The sequence below is a fragment of the Syngnathus acus genome, chromosome 10 (genome assembly GCF_901709675.1).
Source record: "Syngnathus acus chromosome 10, fSynAcu1.2, whole genome shotgun sequence".
In the NCBI taxonomy this organism is placed as follows: domain Eukaryota; kingdom Metazoa; phylum Chordata; class Actinopteri; order Syngnathiformes; family Syngnathidae; genus Syngnathus; species Syngnathus acus.
Window position 1 is genome coordinate 15,374,846 of NC_051095.1, and position 20,039 is coordinate 15,394,884.

At 42.6% G+C, this 20,039-nt stretch overlaps 1 protein-coding gene across 1 annotated transcript in view; it reads left to right on the plus strand.

Annotated features, from left to right (window-relative positions):
* LOC119128653 (A disintegrin and metalloproteinase with thrombospondin motifs 2-like) overlaps positions 1-20,039 on the plus strand; it is a 79,406-nt gene that overhangs the window by 51,001 nt on the left and 8,366 nt on the right. The window contains exons 4-16 of the mRNA XM_037261237.1: positions 4,752-4,957; positions 10,925-11,008; positions 12,718-12,874; positions 13,648-13,753; positions 13,859-14,002; positions 14,395-14,527; positions 16,448-16,561; positions 16,672-16,817; positions 17,013-17,185; positions 18,593-18,726; positions 18,803-18,926; positions 19,665-19,745; positions 19,828-19,991. Of these exons, the coding sequence (XP_037117132.1) occupies positions 4,752-4,957; positions 10,925-11,008; positions 12,718-12,874; positions 13,648-13,753; positions 13,859-14,002; positions 14,395-14,527; positions 16,448-16,561; positions 16,672-16,817; positions 17,013-17,185; positions 18,593-18,726; positions 18,803-18,926; positions 19,665-19,745; positions 19,828-19,991 (1,766 nt within the window). The remainder of the gene's footprint in view (positions 1-4,751; positions 4,958-10,924; positions 11,009-12,717; positions 12,875-13,647; positions 13,754-13,858; positions 14,003-14,394; positions 14,528-16,447; positions 16,562-16,671; positions 16,818-17,012; positions 17,186-18,592; positions 18,727-18,802; positions 18,927-19,664; positions 19,746-19,827; positions 19,992-20,039) is intronic.

Below are 20,039 nucleotides of genomic sequence, written 5' to 3' on the forward strand. Positions count from 1 at the left end.
CTTGCATGCTTCTTATTGGGAGCTAGTTTTTCCCACCATAGATACGTATACAACATCTAGTGTTTGTATTTGGCTCCACCTATGATAACATGTTGCATTCTTTCTATGTGAATTGGGTTCTTACAAACATCAGACATCCAGCTGTATGTTACAAGGCCACATCTGTCATTTTATTATCGGGGCTTGAACAAAATCGTAGGACTCCCCGTTCAACACTGCAGTGAAGGCCCTCCACATTCATTTTCTCTCTTAATTGAGAGTATAAAATGTATGAAGACAATTTAGAAAAATGTCTTTCCAAAAATACACTTTATGTATTAGCTTTGCATGCACTACAATAACACTGCAAATAGATCTTTCTTCATCTTCATTTTTGGTCATTTATATGGTTTGCAGACTGAAGATTAGGGACACATTGATAACTCTACCTCCCCCAGAATCCCACTGTTTATCATTTTGGTTAACATTCAGCAGTTTTATTGAAACAGCTCCCAGAAGACCGTGAGAATTATTCATACATCAAACAGTGAACTCTGCCCATTTATTAATAACCACTTCAAGTTTAGGACTGTTTATCTCCAACTCTAAATTTAATCACGCTCATGAGGTATTTGTTGATTCTGTTGCCCTAAGATCGCTGGTATTTAAGATGATGAATTATATCTGCCTATCCATCCTCTCTGAAGGGGAGCAGAAGAGTGTTTTTAATATCGAGAGAAGCAGCCATCATAATCAGCGGGTGAGAGGGCCACCTATCCTCGCTGCCGCTTGGTTTGTCTGTGAGGATTTTCTGTCTGTTTGGTAGATGAGGCAACCTCTGGCTCCTTCATCTTACGTAACTGTCTGTCCAATGCAAGCGCACAGGGAGGGCGGCCGGGTGGGAGAGAGGGGGTGTTTTATCGAAAAACCACCGCCTCTGTGTCCTGCTGAGCCGTTCCTTAAAATAATGAGAGCTTACAAATCTAAGTTGAGTTCACGCATCTGTGGCAAAGTCACCAGGTAAGTGAGAGAATTCCATCACGGATTACAAAATGAGCGTGGATGCGTCTCGAGCGCTTTTTCGCTTGATTAATTACAGCAAACAGGAAAATCCCACAGAAACATTGTGTAAAACCCAATCATCGCCATCTTGAGAAGCCATATGAAAGATTAAAGGCAAACCCTCCTTCCTCAACTTGCTTGGATGAAAAGCAGGGAGCCTTAAGGCAATAAGACCGTAAAGCCAAGTTGATTTGAAGTTTAACTGGTCTCATCCACAGTGAAACTGAGCTGTCTGACAGCATGTTTGCATCTGTGTCACACCCAAAAAAAAACTCTTATAAAATAAATACTGAAAGATATGTCAGCACAGTGACAAACACCAAATAAGTAGCGCTAAAACATTAAATGTGGCAAGCCTACACGGTTTAATGAGCAACTGACATAAATGGTACAGAGAGTGCTTGTCACCCAAAAGAGCCGTTTTGAATAAACTCTTCATTAAAAGTCTGTTGGTCAGACATCAAGCGGCAAATGCCAATAATCATTCGAAGATGTGGCAGACGTACGGTTAGAGTTAGGCTAACCCTTGAGCTAAAAACTAGAGCCGGGCTCATATAATTTGAATTTAAGATTTCATCATTCTACCGAATTGATCAAAACTCGGTGGGGCACTGGGTAGCACGTCCGCCTCACAGTTGGAAGGGTGCGGGTTCAATTCCACCTCCGGCCCTCCCTCTCTGAAGTTTGCATGTTCTCCCCGTGTCTGCGTGTCCGTTTTCTCCGGGCACTCCGGTTTCCTCCCACATCCCAAAAACATCCTTGGTAGGCCGATTGCACACTCCATATTCCCCCTAGGTGTGAGTGCGAGTGCGGATGGTTGTTCGTCTCTGTGTGCCCTGCGATTGGCTGGCAACCAGTTCAGGGTGTCCCCCGCCTACTGCCCGATGACGGCTGGGATAGGCTCCAGCACGCCCGTGACCCCCGTGGGGACAAAGCGGTACAGAAAATGGATGGATATATTATATATATTATATATTACATTACATTACATTACATTATATTCACCATTGACAAACCCTTACTATGTACCACAAAGAAGACAGCTTTGTTGGCGTCCTGACAGTTAGGACTCAAAAAGTGCTGTGAATTATGTAGATACCCTTTACAAGTTTTGACAATACAAATGTCTCACTGTGCCGAACGGCGCGATATTCCCAGGTGGAAACGGGGCTGGTTCAAATCTGATACGAATGTGATATTGCTGCGATATACTCAGCAGCACACCCTGATGCCTCGTCTTCAGTCAAGCAGACAGATAGTAGGTGTTCTACAAGTGAGTGATACCCCGCATCACTCCAGGCGCTCCAAGCGAACCTCACAAGCACCCAAGGTCCTCGTGGTCTCTTCTCATCGCTCACTCTCATCCATCACATCAAAGCTCTTGCCTCTTGCCTCTCTCTTTGCCTCCATCCATCTCTCTTGTAGCCTATTCCTCCTCATTTTCCCGGGAAAACGTGCTCTTTGACAGCTACAGTGAGTGTGCTTACTGAGTCCAAGCAAGGGCAAGGGAGTGTGCTGGCATGGAAATGTTTAAATCATTAGTCTGGCAGCGGGACAACACCTTTTAACCTTGAACAACCGGAACCCTCGGCTTGATCTCTCGCATTGCCCCATGTAGCTGCCACTCTGAGGTACCTACCTTTTTCCCTTCACTAAACATGCAGCTGTGGTCATGAGTTACGCAACCTCCCAGCATTGTTTAATCCGCAGACGATGCCATTTTGCAAAGGCACACTAACGCAAGTGCAAACGCAACCCCGTCCCCCGGTCGTCTCTGCGTTACATAAGTAAAAGGTAAAAATATCCAGATTTGCCTTTTAAAAGTCGTGGGTGCAGTTTTGACACAGAGCTCGTTAAAGGCAGCTTCTTTGTGTAATTGTGTCTTTTCGTCCCCCGCCTGCCGTGTTTCGTACTTTCTGTGTGGGTTTTCTGTCACTCACTGGGGTGTAGGCAGACATGGGATCATATTCAGACTTCCAGATTCAATCTGCTTACGACTCAGGAGCCAATATTAGCCACACGGTTGTTGTTTTCCTCATGAGCTCCGTTGCCTTGGATACGTTGCATAAGAGAAAGATAGGAAAGTGCCGTGCCCCTTGCTGTTTGGGAGACAAGATGGCAGGTCTCACTTTTTCTTCACCACTCTTAACTGGATATGTCAAAACAATGCAGATTCCAGATCTCCCCTGATGACACCTCTCTCACAAACAACTCCACAAATTCCACATAAATATGATTCTGCAAATAGTAAATAAATTCATGACCAAAATAGAAATCCTCTTGCCAGAATGATTTCATGTGTTTGTCTTCCTCCACTGTGGGTCACAGTCATTTATTTTTTGTGCTGGCTGCACAGAGACCAGAAATTTAAGACCACTGGGAATGTCCTTCCGTGGCTTCCGTTTATGAAAGGCTAGAGAGGGAGAGCAGCTTGAGAGTGAAAGCAGGCCTTGCTTCAAGAGACAGCACCATATATCTCCTCTCCTTTTATTGCACAGTACTGTGTAATGCTTTTAAAAAACAAATGGACTGAATAAGATACTTGAAATCACCTTGCTTGAGTTGTCCTAAATGTGAAAATAGTCTAGTTGTGAGGGTCAACTACTGTTCAGTGCCTCTGTAGACTTTGCTCTTAACACAAGTTGACTTCTTGAACAATTGACATGTTTTGCAGTTTGTAGCAAGGCAAGAAAAGTGCAGGCCGGGCAGCCCTGTGTGAGCGAACTGTCTCCCATCCATGTGTTTAGCAAGGTCCATCTGCTGCATTTTTACAGACAGGAGTGGAAATATTTGGTTGATTAGGAGCAGATCTTGAACACGTTGCCGCCACTTCAATGATGCCAACTGCTGTTCGGGAAAACGCGAAAACACAACACACATGCAACAGAAAAGATTACAGAAAAAACATTACAAATAATATGACCACTATTTACACGGCGGCATCAAAATTCAGTCATGTTAAAGGTTTCCCCATTTTTGTAAATATTTTTTCTTGTTTCGTAAGATTGGATTCAGGTGTTCACCTCATCGGCAACTTTTAAGCAAAAATAGGTGTGGTTATTTTGAAATTAAAGAGACACTGGAATAGAATGATCATATGAGTTCACACTGATTTATGAAGAAAATAAAATTGAGTGGTCTCCATTTTTTTCCAGAACTATAGCTTGGATGAGGATGTTCAGAACAAACCGATCACATTCAAACGTTAAATTTCAGTATATTTTTCTCCCATTCCATCCTCCCGGGCAGATTTTCCTCCATTGCTTTTTCAGCCACCGATTTTCCAGTTTCAATTAATATCGCTCGAAAAGGTCTGACTTTATACAACTCAAAGATTTAAGATCTCAGCATTCCCCAGACAAAACCAATGTTCCTCAAGGCTCTTTTCTCAGCTCCTTTCTCTTGATCATCAAATTCAAATCACATTTGTTTTCTGGTTTCAATGTTGCACAGATGACACTCAGCTCTATATTTCCTCCAAACCGAACACATCCTTTTCCCAATCCCCCTCTCTGACTGCCTTTTAATACTTGGGTCACTCTCAACTTTCCCAACTAAACAGCATCAAAACTGAGCTTCTGCCAAGCAGTTCTAAATCCATCTTTTTCTCATTTTCAATGAACCCATCATTTGAAAAAGTGGTGCCTTTTTTTTTTAACCCTTCTTATTTATGTATGTTATTTCATACTAGCTTTTGCCCCTGTTTCCAGGTTCTGATCTTGGTGGTCTAATGGATCTGGAGTCTCTCTACCGAGGCGTGGAACAAAGCATCAACAACACCCGAGCACGACGCGCTCGCAGGCAGAGCATGGACCGGGCCTACAACATCGAGGTTCTGCTCGGCGTTGATGACTCTGTGGTCCAGTTTCACGGAAAGGAGCATGTCCAAAAGTATCTTCTGACACTCATGAACATAGTAAGTGCTGCTTACGCAATTTTTGGATAGCTCTCCAGATGAACTTACTCCATCCGGGGTGCCTAATTTGATGAAGGTGACATTGCTTCTCTTCCATTTCCTCATTGAATGAAAAAGTGTTCTATTTAAGTTGAACAGGAAGTCACAGGAAGGTCAAAGAACGTTGGTAGCACTCGCACTCAGACAAACACACACTCGCACGAGTACGCATACAGACAACGACTGAATGAGGATTCAATTCCCATCCCACATGTTCTCATCTAGCAATCAGCCACGGGTAATCCTTTCTTCTCCATCTGAATATGAGATTTCATTTGTGTGTGTGTGTGTGTGTGTGTGTGTGTGTGTGTGTGTGTGTGTGTGTGTGTGTGTGTGTGTGTGTGTGTGTGTGTGTGTGTGTGTGCGTGCGTGTGTGTCTGTGTGTGCGTGTGTGCGTGTGTGCGTGAGTGTGCGTGTGTGTGTGTGTAAAGCTAGGTGAGCCCTGTGCTCTGAAGGGGCGAGACAACATTTCATCAGGCTTTGTGTCCTGTCACCCCTCACTGTCGTCATGTCATTTCTTCCCTGTGTGTATGTTTGTGTGTGTGTGTCAGCCTGAACCTGCCGCAGACATTAAGCTTTGCAAATTAAATCTGTGGTGCAGAAATTGTGTATGTATGTGAGTGTGCGCCTTCCTGTTGGCTGTGGCTTGCAGGACGACCGCGTGCTGTGCAAGGAGCCAATCTCCGACTACTAAACAGGTGCAAACTCCACCACGCGTTCGTTCTTTGTCTCGGCTCGGCGCTGAGGAAGAAGACGAGTTAGACTGTTAGTCGTGTGTGAGACAATCGAGGAAGAGAAGGGAATACGCAGCCCCCCCCCTCGTCTGCACAGTGGGGGAGGTGGCGAGACAAACAGAGAAAGTGTTTTATATAGCACATCCGGAATAAATGACTGACAGCGCGATAAACACAAAGAAAGGTAACACTCCCACACGTGGCGTCTTTATAACGCATCTCCTCAAAGTTTGCTTTGCTTTCTTTAGGATGGGTGTGTCGTTTCTCCCTCTTCCACCTCCCTCTTCACTCCTTCCAGACTTGCATCAGCAACACTGCTATAAAGTTTGTAGTTGGAGCAAATATTTTATTTCCTGTGGCTAATTAAGCTTCCCTAATTTGGTTTGGCTTTCCATTTTGTTGGTGTGTAATTTCTAGGAGGCCAATTAGGGCTGTGTTTAACATCTCAAATGCACTTTCTGTACCTAGAGTTTCCAGGAGGTTTTTAATTGGATATTAATTACTGAAATGAAACTATAGCTTGCAAACTCATGGCCCAGGGGCCATACGTGGCCCACCACATCATTGTGTATGGCCCACTAACACAAATCATGTGCTTCTTGTTTCTTGCCAAGAAGTACCAAAATGATGACATACTTTAAGCTTTATTTTCTGGTCACGTCACACTTACGACAAAGATGAATTACTGGCAACACGTTTGACAGTTTTGCAATACTTGGTAATGTGTTGTTGTTTTTTTACAGCAGAGAGGAATTTATAAGTATAAAAAGAAATACAAAAAGTTATCACCTGATAAAGTTAGCTTTAAATTTAGGACATGAATGTATGCAGCAACTTAATGAGTGAAGTTACTCGCAAAACATGATTTCAACATGATGCTTTTTAACATTAAATCGCAGTTCTTCTGAATTGAGTTATGAGCTCAGTCACAGCACAAATTCAATTCGCAAATCAAGGTACCACTGCACATTATGTGCTGTTCTGATATTTGACAAAGGTCAAGAGCAACTATTTGATCAAATGGTGTTCAAGCATGTGTGTTTGTGCGTTAGGGGTGTGGGTGCGGAGGTGGACTCGGCGTACTGCTGTGTTGCAGGACATCAAAGGACCCACCCACAGACGTCTGAATCCTAAAATCGGAATTCTATTTCATAAGTTCAACTGCAGTTCAGCGTGTGCGTGCGTGCGTGCGTGCGTGCGTGCGTGCGTGCATGCGTGTGTGTGTTAAATGTGAGCACTGCTAATTCTACCTCCCACTCCTTTGCCTTGTGTTTACCTCTTTTCTTTATACGCCATTCTGTAGGAGTAATGATACGTAGCTGTAAAAGTGTGATTTTGTCATTAATGGCCATGATTACCTTTTTTCCATTCAATGCTAGATTTTAACCCATGGCATTGTATTTGACTGAAGCAAGGCGGCAAAGTTTGACTCACCCAACTCAACTTAACTTGTGCATGAAAGAGCCTTATGATGAAGACATGCCACCGTACTTAATTAATCATAACAGCAAAGTTTACTCCGGTCCTACGATAAGCTATTCCTTCAGGGAGCTGTTTGCGTTTATATTCTGGCGGGAGACAAGTGGGATGATCTTAAACAGTTAAGCCTTTAAGTTTTCATCAGTGTGAGAGTGGCGAAGCTTGGATCACCCAAATATTAGATGCAGTGGGTTTGTGTCCCGGCCCTTAACAGACTGCCCACAGTATTTTGTTTAGTTTTGTATCTTATCAGTAGTGCCCCCATTCTGGCAGAAATGTATACGTGTCAGAATTCCGCACTGATTATTTCAACAACCAATCACACTGCACAACACAAAATGTTTTGTTTGAAAATATGATAGATGGAGCTCATTTGAAACTTACGGCTGGCTCTATAAACTTCACGAACTAAAATTCACAACTGAAGTGCAATTGCGGTGCCACTCAAATGGCCAATAGTGCGATCACATATTTATTTATTTTTTACAAAACCTTCAAACAGGTGATACTTTAGGGGCTCAGTAACCATTTTATATGAAATCACATATCACTCCCTAACAGAATATCTTTGGTGTGAAGATTAAGGTGCAGAAGGTGATAATTGTTAACAGATTGAGGACGTGATTATATATAACCTGAATGGAGTGGAATAGAAAAAAAAGACCCAGTTCTTCAGCTTTATTCTGCACGTGTAAATCAATCTGGAGAAAATTAAAATGAGTCCAATGCTGGTCTGGAGATGACCATCAAGGTGATGGATTCAATAGCCTTTGGTGCTGCATCTGTCTCGTGAGCGTCCATTAACAGGAGACCTTTCGAGAAGTGCGACAAAGTGTTAATCACACTATCCTTGGATATGAATAGTCAGTGATAATAAGGGTGTGTGTATGTGTGTAAGGGAAGTTCTTAACTTATGCAAATTTCTGTACATAAAGTTGACATTTATGCTTCCACAATTCAGGAAGCGCCTTTAGCTAACAGCTCCCTCATTGTGATTTGCCGTGCTTGTGTGTTGAACAAGCCACAAAGGGAGTGAACAGTCAGATTTTCAAGCGGTAAGAGGATCCGGGCAAAGGAATTGAAAGTACTGTAGGACAGGTAATAATAGACTGCTCGTCAGCTGCAAGTGTCACAGATATTGGTGAAGCGCTGTCAGACAGGCAATTCCAATTCTCACTGTTTTAAGTCTTCCCAAGTGTGTCCCCAAAAAAGACGATCTGTGCATAGCTGCTTCTAAATGACACAATGCTCATGACAATTTTTGTGATGACTCACTTCTGTGTCATCAGCAGATGAGATGTTTTTAGTGCATGTTTTTGCTACAACAAATGTTCATCATTTAGTCAATGTGGCATCATATGAACAAAATCCTTCAAAGCACATCAGAATTGTTTGTAGCTGTCATTTTATCTCGATGTTTGTAAACTATGATTGAGTGACATGCTCAAAAAAATAGCCAAGGCTAACAACAGCAAATGTGTGGTCAACGCTGTGTTTTGTCGATCCATGGGCAATTAGGAAGCGACCTAAAGTTTTTCTCACTCTTTCACCCTAATTTGCTCTGTGTGTACTCTGCTGAAGACATTTGGGGAAAATTCCATTTCCAACTGAAAGACTGCAAGTGATTATGTTTAGCATCTTCTCATTTGGCTACTTCAGGAAGATATGTTGCACAGACTTATTTTAAGCTTTTATTACTTTAATGCCTGTATTTGTCTCCATCAAGGCCAAGACATATCACCTGCTTTTTTTTAATCACTGTATAATGACCAAATGTGGGCGTGAGCTACTACTTACTGCAAGTGTAAAGTGCCAACAGCTAATTAAATGCAAATTAAAAGTAGCAACATCGCAGTTCTTCTTTATACCACCTAAGCACCTTCCAGTTAGTATCTACTTTTAATTTGACAAATACTTTTTTATCACTTGGTTGCATTGGCGTGTTTTTCGCACCTTTTTTTAAATCTCTCAGAGGAATAACTATGATTTTCTAAACCTAATTCAATTGTCCGGTTGTGTTGGTACTAGACAGGGAGGCATCGATGAAGCTCCAATTTTTAGGAGCTCATCTCATACCAAGGTCACTGTGCTATACTTTTAATATGTGTTGTTATTTTTGCATCCATCCTTTGAATTGTTGAGTGTTATTTTATGTACCGTAATTTTCGGACTATAAGTCGCGGTTTTTTTTCATAGTTTGGGTGGGGGGGCGACTTATACTCAGGAGCGACTTATATACATATATATGGTTTTTTTTCACTTTTCTGGGCATTTTATGGCTGGTGCGACTTATACTCCGGTGCGACTTATAGTCCGAAAATTACGGTACACATTTGTGCTGCTCTGTCCTACACACAGTTAGCGGTCAAAAAGACCCATTTTGTCTCGTAGGCTAATTACAGTCTGCATTTATTTTGGTTCCACTTGGGTAAACACACACTTCCACATGGAAAGTGGTGTTTCCACTAAAACCGCTCGTGTTATTTTAGGGATTCTCAATGTGTGATGCTGGTGTAGAAATCTATGTATAGTTTGATTTCAAAATATTTATTATTTACCATATACACGTTACTGCAGAAAAGAAAAGCTTTAACTTGCGTTCAAACTGACAATGGAGCCAGGCTTATGCAATGCAGCAAATCACATCCAACAGTTTGTATCTTTTGGATTTTTTTCCGATTATTTAGCTTGGCTACACACACACACACACACACACACACACACACACACACACACACACACACACCAGCATCGAGTTACGTGAAATCTTTTCACTCATCTATGCAAATGCTCTATGAGCATTATTCTCTGAGAATGCATCGTTTTCTCTTTCGTTTTAAAAAAACTCTCTGCTCTCAGTTTGGCACTGTTACTCCCTCCCCCCACCCCGCGATCTGGGCTTTATTCATAGCATTCCTCAATTCTTTCTCTTAGCCTTCCCGTGCTTGGTGCCACTGATTATTGTTCCTCTCCCTTTACCTCTGTGTGTGTATGTGTGCATGCAAGCTTGAGTGTGCGTGCGTGCGTGCATGTGTGTGTGTGTGCGTGTGTGTGTGTGTGTGTGTGTGTGTGTGTGTGTGTGTTGTCCATCAGCCATCTCATTATGGCTGTCTGTTTTTACATCCTTTTGCCTCATTAGGCACCACACACAGCCACTAAGACCAGCAGGCCTTAACTCCCACACCAATCTGCCCTGTGTATGCATTGTCTTCTGTCTTTCTTTAACTGCTTCTTGTTCCATTCATGTGATTTAAATGACACTGGTGCATAAAAAGTTACAAGTTAGTTAAGAAAATGGGATGTTCATGTTGTCACATTATAACTGAATCAGCTGTGCAACTATTACAGAACCAGCTTTCTCTGCTGAATATTGAATAGGGATAATTCTTGGTTTTAATTGTATATGCTGTATATAGAGCGATGATGGATGTATTGGATGGATGGATGGATGGATGGATGGATGGATGGATGGAGGGAGGGAGGGAGGGAGGGAGGGAGGGAGGGAGGGAGGGAGGGAGGGAGGGAGGGAGGGGTGGATTGGGTGGAATGGATTGGATTGGGTGGGTGAAAAGAGTTTTGCTTTGAATTATTGTCATCGTATCAAACAACTAATTGGAGAGAGGGCTTAATTTTCGACGTATGATCGTGAAGTAATTTGTTTTACGATAACATTTGGATGTTTTTATTTTTCAAATCTTCCTGTGTGTGTCCTCAGGTGAATGAGATCTACCACGCCGAATCTCTGGGAGCAAAAATCAATGTGGTACTGGTGCGGATTATCATGTTGGGCCATGCAAAGGTAAGACCTGAGACAGGTGTTTCTCAAACTGCGGTCTTGGGGCTCCCAGGGTTATGCGAGCTGTAATTTGGGAGTCGGCAAGATAATTTGCAAGGGAATACAAATGGGGATTAGCACACCCATAAAGAAAAACTAATTATTCCTGCAGTGTTCAACAGGATTGACTCCATGATTGCTCTCCACAATTCTCCTTTATTGTAATACAGAAAGTCGTGAAAAAATTATTCTGCTCTTTAGGAATATATAAGGCGTCCCTTAAAAAAAAAGTCTCCCATATAAATGTGTCCCTGGTCGCACAAATTTTGAGAACCCCGGTAATGCACAAGGCAAGTTCTGTGGTTCCTGAAAACAATGATGCCCTTTCTTTTGAAAGGAAAAAAAAAAGAAATGGACTCGGCTTGATACAAGAATATTGCTACGGTCACTTTGAATATCTATACAACACAGCCAATTCTTTCAAACACATAAGCAAGCACACAGACACACGCAACGTTGCCCTGAAGCCTGTTATTCCAGTGGACTGAGCAAAAGACGAACTAAAAGCATGGGGCATCTCGGGGGAGTGTTTTCAAGTCGCACGCCTTCACAGTTCAGCACCAAAGCACACAGAAACTGCGGCCGTTATGCAATCAGCCTTCCTCCCAGTAGACTGCAGCACAGAATCATGGGAAGTCCAGGCAAAGATAAACAATCAATGATCAGAATCTCTCATTCACAAACATCGAGATGGTACAGAGAGGGCTAGCGTCCTTTTTCTATCTGCCAGCAGATAGGCCTGCAGTTGTAGAGCAGAGGAACAAAGAAGTGAGAATAATGTAGGAGTGCTAATGTAGAAGTGGATTACCCCACAGGATGATAACACCCGTTGTAATGCTGGGATTGCTGCTCTGTGATACACTTATCCCTCTGTATCCTTATCTTTTGCTCTCCCACCTCCTTGTGGCCAGTGCCACTGGAGTCCTGCGACGCAGACACACACACACACACACACACACACACGCACACCTCCATCCATCATCCCCTATTGCAGCTTTAGCCAAAGCGCCGGCTGTCCATCATCCCCAATTACCGTGGCAACCGAGCTGCACCCAGACAGCCTGCAGATTGGCTGTGTGACCCTGAACACGGACACACCCTCACACAAGCGCAATATGCGTCCCAGAATGCTATTAAATCTTGAAACTTAAAAGAAGAAAAAAAAATCCCTCAAGCATGAGTGTCACAGGATTACTTACTAATTACCATCTCGGGATTTTTATATTGTGGGCTATATTCTTTCGTCAGTCAAACGAAAAATAGGTTTCAAACGCTAACACTAATCCACGTAATGACATTATTACTGTCACGTCATCGTAATGTAGCGGATCAACATCAGATGGTTTGTGATCCATATCCATATAAATATCCAACACTTAATTATAATAACATCGTTGTGTTTTACGATTAATGTATTTTGTAAAATTTACTCTCTATGCACTTTATTTATTCTGTCATTCCAGTTCCTATTTATTTTCAAAGTCATCTGGATTGTGTGATGCTTGGATGTTCTAACTACTTTCTATCACTGTGGGTCATCTAAGAAATTCGCACATGCCATAATAATAAATGCAATACAGTGACACTGCCCCCTACAGGGTCAGCTGTAGCCTTTTTTGTGTGAATTCAATTTTCTGTCTCTATATCTGCGTTCTATTTCTGTCTCCTTGCAGTCCATTACTCTAATCAAGCTGGGGAACCCTTCCCAGAGTCTGGAGAACGTGTGTCGTTGGGCCTATGATCAGCAGAAACAGGACACTTGGGATGATCAGTATCACGACCACGCTATCTTCCTCACACGGCAGGAATTCGGCCCCACGGGCATGCAGGGTAATGACCGAAGACACATAGGAGTCATCTGATGAACATAATACACATCCAAACCAGAGAGAGTATCCCGACCTCTTCCTCCCGCTGCCTCACGCGGCATAGTGCACTGTGGGTTTAGCGGTCGGTGGTTTTGCGTGCATCAGAGTGCAAGCTAACAGGAAGGCCCAAGGGAGAAGCATCTAAAGGCACAGAAGCCCTTCGGCTGCCCTTGGGCTCAGCCTTCTGCAGCACAAAATCAATACGTAGAGCACGGACAGAAACAGCTCCACAATTAAAGGAAGCAAAGGACACACATGAAGATGCAGATTGCAAGAGACTCTTCAGGGGTTAGCTTTAGACATATAATCACACAGGTCTCAGCACTTTTGTTCTCAGAACTCACACAACAAATCTGCAAATAAAGTCAGTCACCCTTATTATATTAATCATTTGGAAGAATCAAGAATTTGATTCTAATAATGAATGGATCTATAAAATATGTTATCCAAAGCACATTCTTCACATTCACATTTTAGGAAGACATATGGGAGGGTACCTATTCATGTTTTTCTTTGCCTATGTAGTTCAAAATAACGTACTTTAACCTCCAGGATCCCATACACTGACCAACAACCTAATTTTGTGCGACAACATCAACCAAACATTTAGTATTGCAGTTCCACACTACAATTGTAAGCATCACGTAAAAATCTAGACATCTCCAAACGTGCAGCGTAGTTCAAAGCAATTTTTGAGCCAACGTTTAATGTTTCACTTGGGTTCATGTGGTGTAGGTTATGCCCCAGTGACTGGCATGTGCCACCCAGTAAGAAGCTGCACTTTGAACCACGAGGATGGTTTCTCTTCGGCCTTTGTGGTAGCGCATGAGACCGGACATGTGTGAGTACCTTGTCATAATATTATGCTTTGTACATGCTTGGTCTTTTCACTCATATTTCTCATACACCCTTATTCTCGCCTCCCAACTCCGCTGTTTCGCCGCAGGCTGGGCATGGAGCATGATGGACAAGGGAACCGCTGTGGAGATGAGGTGCACATGGGGAGCATCATGGCCCCACTGGTTCAAGCTGCCTTCCACCGTTTTCAGTGGTCCAGGTGTAGCATGCAAGAGCTGGAACGCTACCTACAGTGAGACTTACACACAAGACTTAACTAAACGAAAATCTGTATTATGTGTTTAGCTCTGAATATGTTCTACATGTGTAAAGTAATTTGCTGGAAAGACTGAGATCAATGTAGTAGTACTTGCGCTGCATGATTATTTTGATTTTCCATGATTCTGAAGCCTCATTCTATTTTAATTTGTTAACAACACTCTTCTTTGTGGTGTGACAAATTTAGAATTTTGTTTCAATTTAGAGGAACTTACATAATGTTTTTATATTCTAAATGGAACTGCATGGCGGCCAAGTGGTTTGACCGCCTAGTATTCCAGCATACAGACAAACCTTTACTCGAAGTCAGCTGCTCTCAGCTCCAGCAGGACAAACTTTCATCCATCATCTGATTGTCATTCCCAGTTCTTATGACTGTCTCCGGGACGACCCCTTTGACCACAACTGGCCATCACTGCCGCAGCTTCCTGGTTTACACTACTCCATGAATGAACAGTGCCGGTTTGACTTTGGTGTGGGCTACACCATGTGTACTGCGGTAAGAGACCCCCCTTATGTCAACTAGCATGGCTCGAGACGCTTCTGAACTCTTAACAGTTTGTCAGTTTGCAATGTTCCTTTTATGAGAGCAGTTTTAAGGGTAGATACTAACTTCTCATGTACAGTGTTCCCCCGATACATCGCGATTCAAAGTTGGTGCGCTTTTTCAGTATCGTGAGAACAATACGACACGGTAACGTCACTGCTGTTGACCACAGCTCACACGCAGAAGGTTTCATTCAGACTCACTAACATCACATGGCACCCCACCCAGCTCCACCTCTTAAAGGCGCCAGACACAATGCATACTGTATTTTTGCTTGCAATGTTTTTTTTTTTGTTTGTTCAAATATGTTTACATGGTTTTAAAAGGTATGTTTTATTCAGGTTATATATTTTAAAATGTAGATATTTTAAAAGTAAGTCTCTTTATATCTCGGACAGATTTTAACCTAGTACGGGCGGGTCTGGAACGTTTCTCCCGTGATAAACGGGGGTTCACTGTACATGGATATAGAATGAGGGTCGCATATGCGATACACACTTATTCACATTTTTCTGATGTCCTCTTTTTTCCTCTCCCGGCCACTGGTGGGATTGATATCTTGCTTAAAAGCAGGTAAATCGGTTTTGACAGCTCTTCCCAACCTCTCTTTTCTTTTGTAAATCCCAATTATAATCTGTAATTCATATTCCAATACATATTTAGTTTTCCAGCACAGTGGTTTTACATGAAGCCATTTCAAAGTCTTTTTTTGGTTGTAAATCCAACATGATAAAAGAGCTTCAGACTCCTGCAAGCATCACGCCGCTCGCTCTTCTGGGACGCTTGCTTGATTGACAAAGGGTTTGTTCAGGAGCTTTTGCACACTTTGCTAGATTACCCCCTCTATTCTCTTGTCAAACCCATTCCCTTCAGCTACAAAAGGCAGGCCTTTCAGGAACGCAGGTAAGGTAACCCCACCTTCCTGAGGACATTTGGCTCTTTGTGTTTTTATTTATTTCATTTTCTATGTCTTCTGAATTATTTTGTTTAAATGTTGCTCCGTTCTTTTACGTTGTTGCAATTGTACCTTGTCTCTGTTCCACCCATTGTCATTTTTGGGACTTCGGCCTGCAGGATTCTAAAATGCCTGTCAAAAACTACAAACCCTGCATTTTTGAAGGTGTATGAGGTGAACCGCGCAACAATGAAAAAAACAATTCCTTGAATCCATCACAGTACAAGCGGGAAGAACCTCCTTCGACTGGCGCACTCTATAAAGGAGTGGAAAAGGTCTGAAAGATGTCTTTCCCATTAAATGGGAAGAGGACTGAGCCAGAACAGTTTTTCCATGTTTCACTACAGCTTTTAGGATCCTCCAGCCTGACGTCACTGATGATTACCTACCACTGTCTGGCCATTAACTGTGAGTCACCCTCTGACCTGTGGGTTCCACTGGGTCATGGTGAGTATTGTCATTACTGGAGAGGAGGTAGGAGGGCATGGCCCCTCAGACACTGGTCTGGAGACACATCTGTGGTGTCTGTATCATTGGTTTGCATCAGACTGCGAGGACAATTTAGTGCCTGGTCTTGGTTTCCGAGGCCACCGAGACGTCATCTTTTTGGGGCTCTTGAATCTTTTGCCCTCTGACCTCCATTGTGATTTGAACCACAGGCTGTTTCATTAAGAGAGTCCCGTCTCTCCTGCATCATTTGGCTTAGTTTGCATGATTGGCTGTATGTTTCTCAGTGGAGTGCAGTGACAGTGCAGGGTTACCGTCGTTGTCATGGTGGTGTTGGTGATTATTCTTCAAGTTTCTCTTTTTATTATCGAATATTCAGTGTTCAGCCTCATTCCAGTTGTCAACCTAATTAGTCAGCGCAAAATGTAGCAGTTCAATTGGAAATAGAAGTATCTCTTTGTCCTCTGCAGTATCGCACCTTCGACCCATGCAAGCAGCTCTGGTGCAGCCACCCGGAAAATCCTTTCTTCTGTAAGACCAAGAAAGGGCCGCCCATCGATGGCACTACGTGTGGAAATGGGAAGGTAAAACATTTTGGAAACCATATTTGCCGTCAACCTGCCACCCCGTGTGTTCTGATGAAAAAAAATCATGTCACACGTGCCCGTCACTGAGTGCATTTGTGGTCCTGCAGCATTGCTTTAAAGGTCACTGCGTCTGGCTGACACCTGACATCATCAAGCAAGATGGGAACTGGGGTTCCTGGAGTGAATTTGGACAGTGCTCTCACCCATGTGGTGGCGGAGTTCAGTTTCGCACACGCGACTGCGACAATCCAAGGTATGGCGCTAAATCTTTTGATAAAACCCATGTTCCCTTTCTAGACATCGGAAATGAAGATGAGAATATCTTGTCGTACGTATAAAGCTGCCCACAGCGCCTTCTGATAAGAGCTGCAGAGGAATAGCTTTGGTCAGCAATCAATGGAAGCTCCAATCGGTGACTCAAAACATTCTTCATGTGATCTTCCACCAGACCAGCCAACGGAGGCCTCGACTGCATGGGGGCGGAATACCAGTTCCAGATGTGCAACACTAACGAGTGCGAGGACATCTACAGTGACAGGCGAGAGGAACAATGTCATGCTTGGGACCCTCGTTTGGAACAACCCAGCAACAAGCAGTGGCTCCCCTATGAACACCCAGATGGTGAATATTCTAACACACATCCCTCAGATGAAGTCATGTGGTCAAGTAATGATGCACTGTTAAACAAAATCCAAAAAAAGAGGACTTAACACATAATTTTGAATGTGGTGGTTAGATGGTTATATAAATGTTATGTTCCGATATGGTCATCCACATCTGGCCATGATTGAGTAAAGCTCTGAGGTATGACTACACCCTCCCATAAAAACACGCCGCGTCTTTGGAAAGCTCTTTCAAAACAGATCCCTCGCTCCACCACATTCCCTGATGTCATTCGACCTTGGTCGACCCCTTCCTTCTGCACCTGTTTCTGCTTCCATGTCGCTACTATCACTTGCTGCAGAGGGACACAACACAATTTCACCAAGACTCTCACATACGTGCATGGCAAAAAAAAAAAGGATTATTTTCAAGGTGTTCAAAAGGAGGAGTCATGGTCCTACTTACAGGTCTTATAATTGTCATCCACCCAAAGAGCAGCACTGCAGACAAGAGCTGAGCTGTCACTATATCAAAGCACGATCCTCTTTTGCTCACTGAAACATGAAAGGTTGAAGTGATAAAGGTACACATTTGTTTGCCTTATTGTGGTAATCTTATTTATGACTTACTGACTTATTTTTACGGCTTGTCGTTGTAAAAACTGGAAGCCAAACTGTTTAACAATATAACAATACAATGTAAAATTAATTCATGATTCGTTGGCCTTTATTTTAGTGTAACCTATAAGACAGAAACATTTATGTTTTTAAATCTGAAATTGTTTAATGCAATGTTTTTGCTCGTGTTAGTTAACAAAAGAAATACACAGTAAGAGGACCTTGAAAAATGAATCGCATTTTAAAATGCAATTGCAAAATAATGAAGGAAAGTGCATTTTGTTTATTGTTCAGCACTTGACTTTGACATATTCCAATTTACATTCATATTTGGCTTACATTGCCACCATTGCAAGATGAGAACCCAAGGCCCTATGTGCCTTATACCTGCATCCAGGTCAAACTTGTAAGAAACATTCTTGCTCACTGCTAAGGTACTGACACGAGCATTTTTTCAGAAGCTTGTCCCGATTGCAGTGTTGATACGAATATTTAAAAACAATTTAAGGTGTATTTTATTTCGTGAGTGCTCTGTAGCACAGTATGACTCAATTCTGTTTCCTCCACCCACCGTACGTAGTGTGCAACAATTTATGACACCACCAAAGGTCCGTCCATTATGTGCATTAAACACATCGTAGGAGTCATACTGATCCTTACAAGATGAACTGCCAGGTTTTTCCTCTGAGGTAGTGATGTATAGTATGAGTCACACACAGACATCAATGGAACGTAACAACGCCGGCTCGTATAAAGCTCATTCCATTTGCTTGTTAAGTGAATGCCTTTTGCATATTTCCTTCCACAGCAAACAAGCGCTGCCACCTGCACTGTCAGTCCAAGGAGACAGGGGATGTGGTCTTCATGCAGCGCATGGTCCAGGACGGCACGCGTTGCTCATACAAGGACCCGCACAGCGTGTGTGTGCGTGGAGAGTGTAAGGTGAGTGATGTTAGGAGAAAGATGTCATCGGCTCACGTTAAACTTGTGCTCATCTAATGGGTGTTCTCCTGAGCAGAAAGTGGGCTGCGATGGTGTGGTGGGCTCCTCCAAGAGGGATGACAAGTGTGGCGTTTGTGGCGGGGATAACTCCAGGTGCAAAACCTTCAAGGACACAATCTCCCGCACCGTCAAGAAGCAAGGTAGAGTGCCAAGTCGAGTGCCATCAGGGCAACTGTCTCACTCTAACATGTTTTGGACTCATTCCTCTGGACTCATATTAAGCTAAAGGTCGCCCTCTAGAGGACTAGTAGAGACCCTGACACTGATCTCGGAGAGGCGTTTTGAGCTTTATCAGTTGACTTCTCTGTGAAGTAGCAAAATTCTGGGAGTGTTCCAATTTTAAAATGAAAAAAGATGGAAGGTTCATTTTTAATTAGAAACTTAAACTTAGTTAGGAGAATACACTTGAACAGAGTCGTGACGAAAGCAAATGCAAGTGTAGTACTATCCCAACTTATTTTTCAAGTTAAGAACCGTCTGCTCGAGTAAAGTGTTCTAAAAAAATGGAGCAATGACGGAAGTGTAAGAAGAGATCTAATTTGCATGGATGTCTGCATGTGATCAAACCAAATGTTTATTTGAATAATTTATTCTGACACATTTCTATCAAATCATCATTCCTTGTTAATTCCCATGAAAATCTCCTGATTTGGAGTATTACAAATTTTTCCCAGCTTAAATTCCAATGGCAATTTATCCAAAAGTGTCAGCAAATATACTACTGGATATTTTCCACCCTTCTGCAAACCTACTCTTCTGCAATCGTTTCAATTCAAATGTCTCACTTTTCTTTCTCATATCAGTCTTTTTTTTTTTCTTCAAATGAGACTGAATGATATAATTTAATGAAGTCATCAACTGCCTCTAAATCATTTCAGGTTTCCTCAAAGTTCTTGAAATTCCGAGAGGGGCGCGACACTTGCTGATACAAGAGCTGAAATCTACCTTGCACACTTTTGGTATTGATGAAATCATTTTGTGCAAGCATACATTTCAATGTTCACCAGTATAATTGCTCTCCTTTTTTTTTTCTTTTGCCAGCTGTGAAAAATGTGGCTTCAGGACTGTTTTTTATAAATGGGGAAAATGAAAACCCTCAATCAAAATCTGTCATTGAAAAGGGCATAGAGTGGGAATATGAAAACGACAAAGACAAGGAGACACTTCAGACAACAGGCCCCCTCAGACATGGAATTCTGATCTTGGTATGTACGAACAACTGAATAGTGTTTTGTTTTTATGCTTAAATGTCA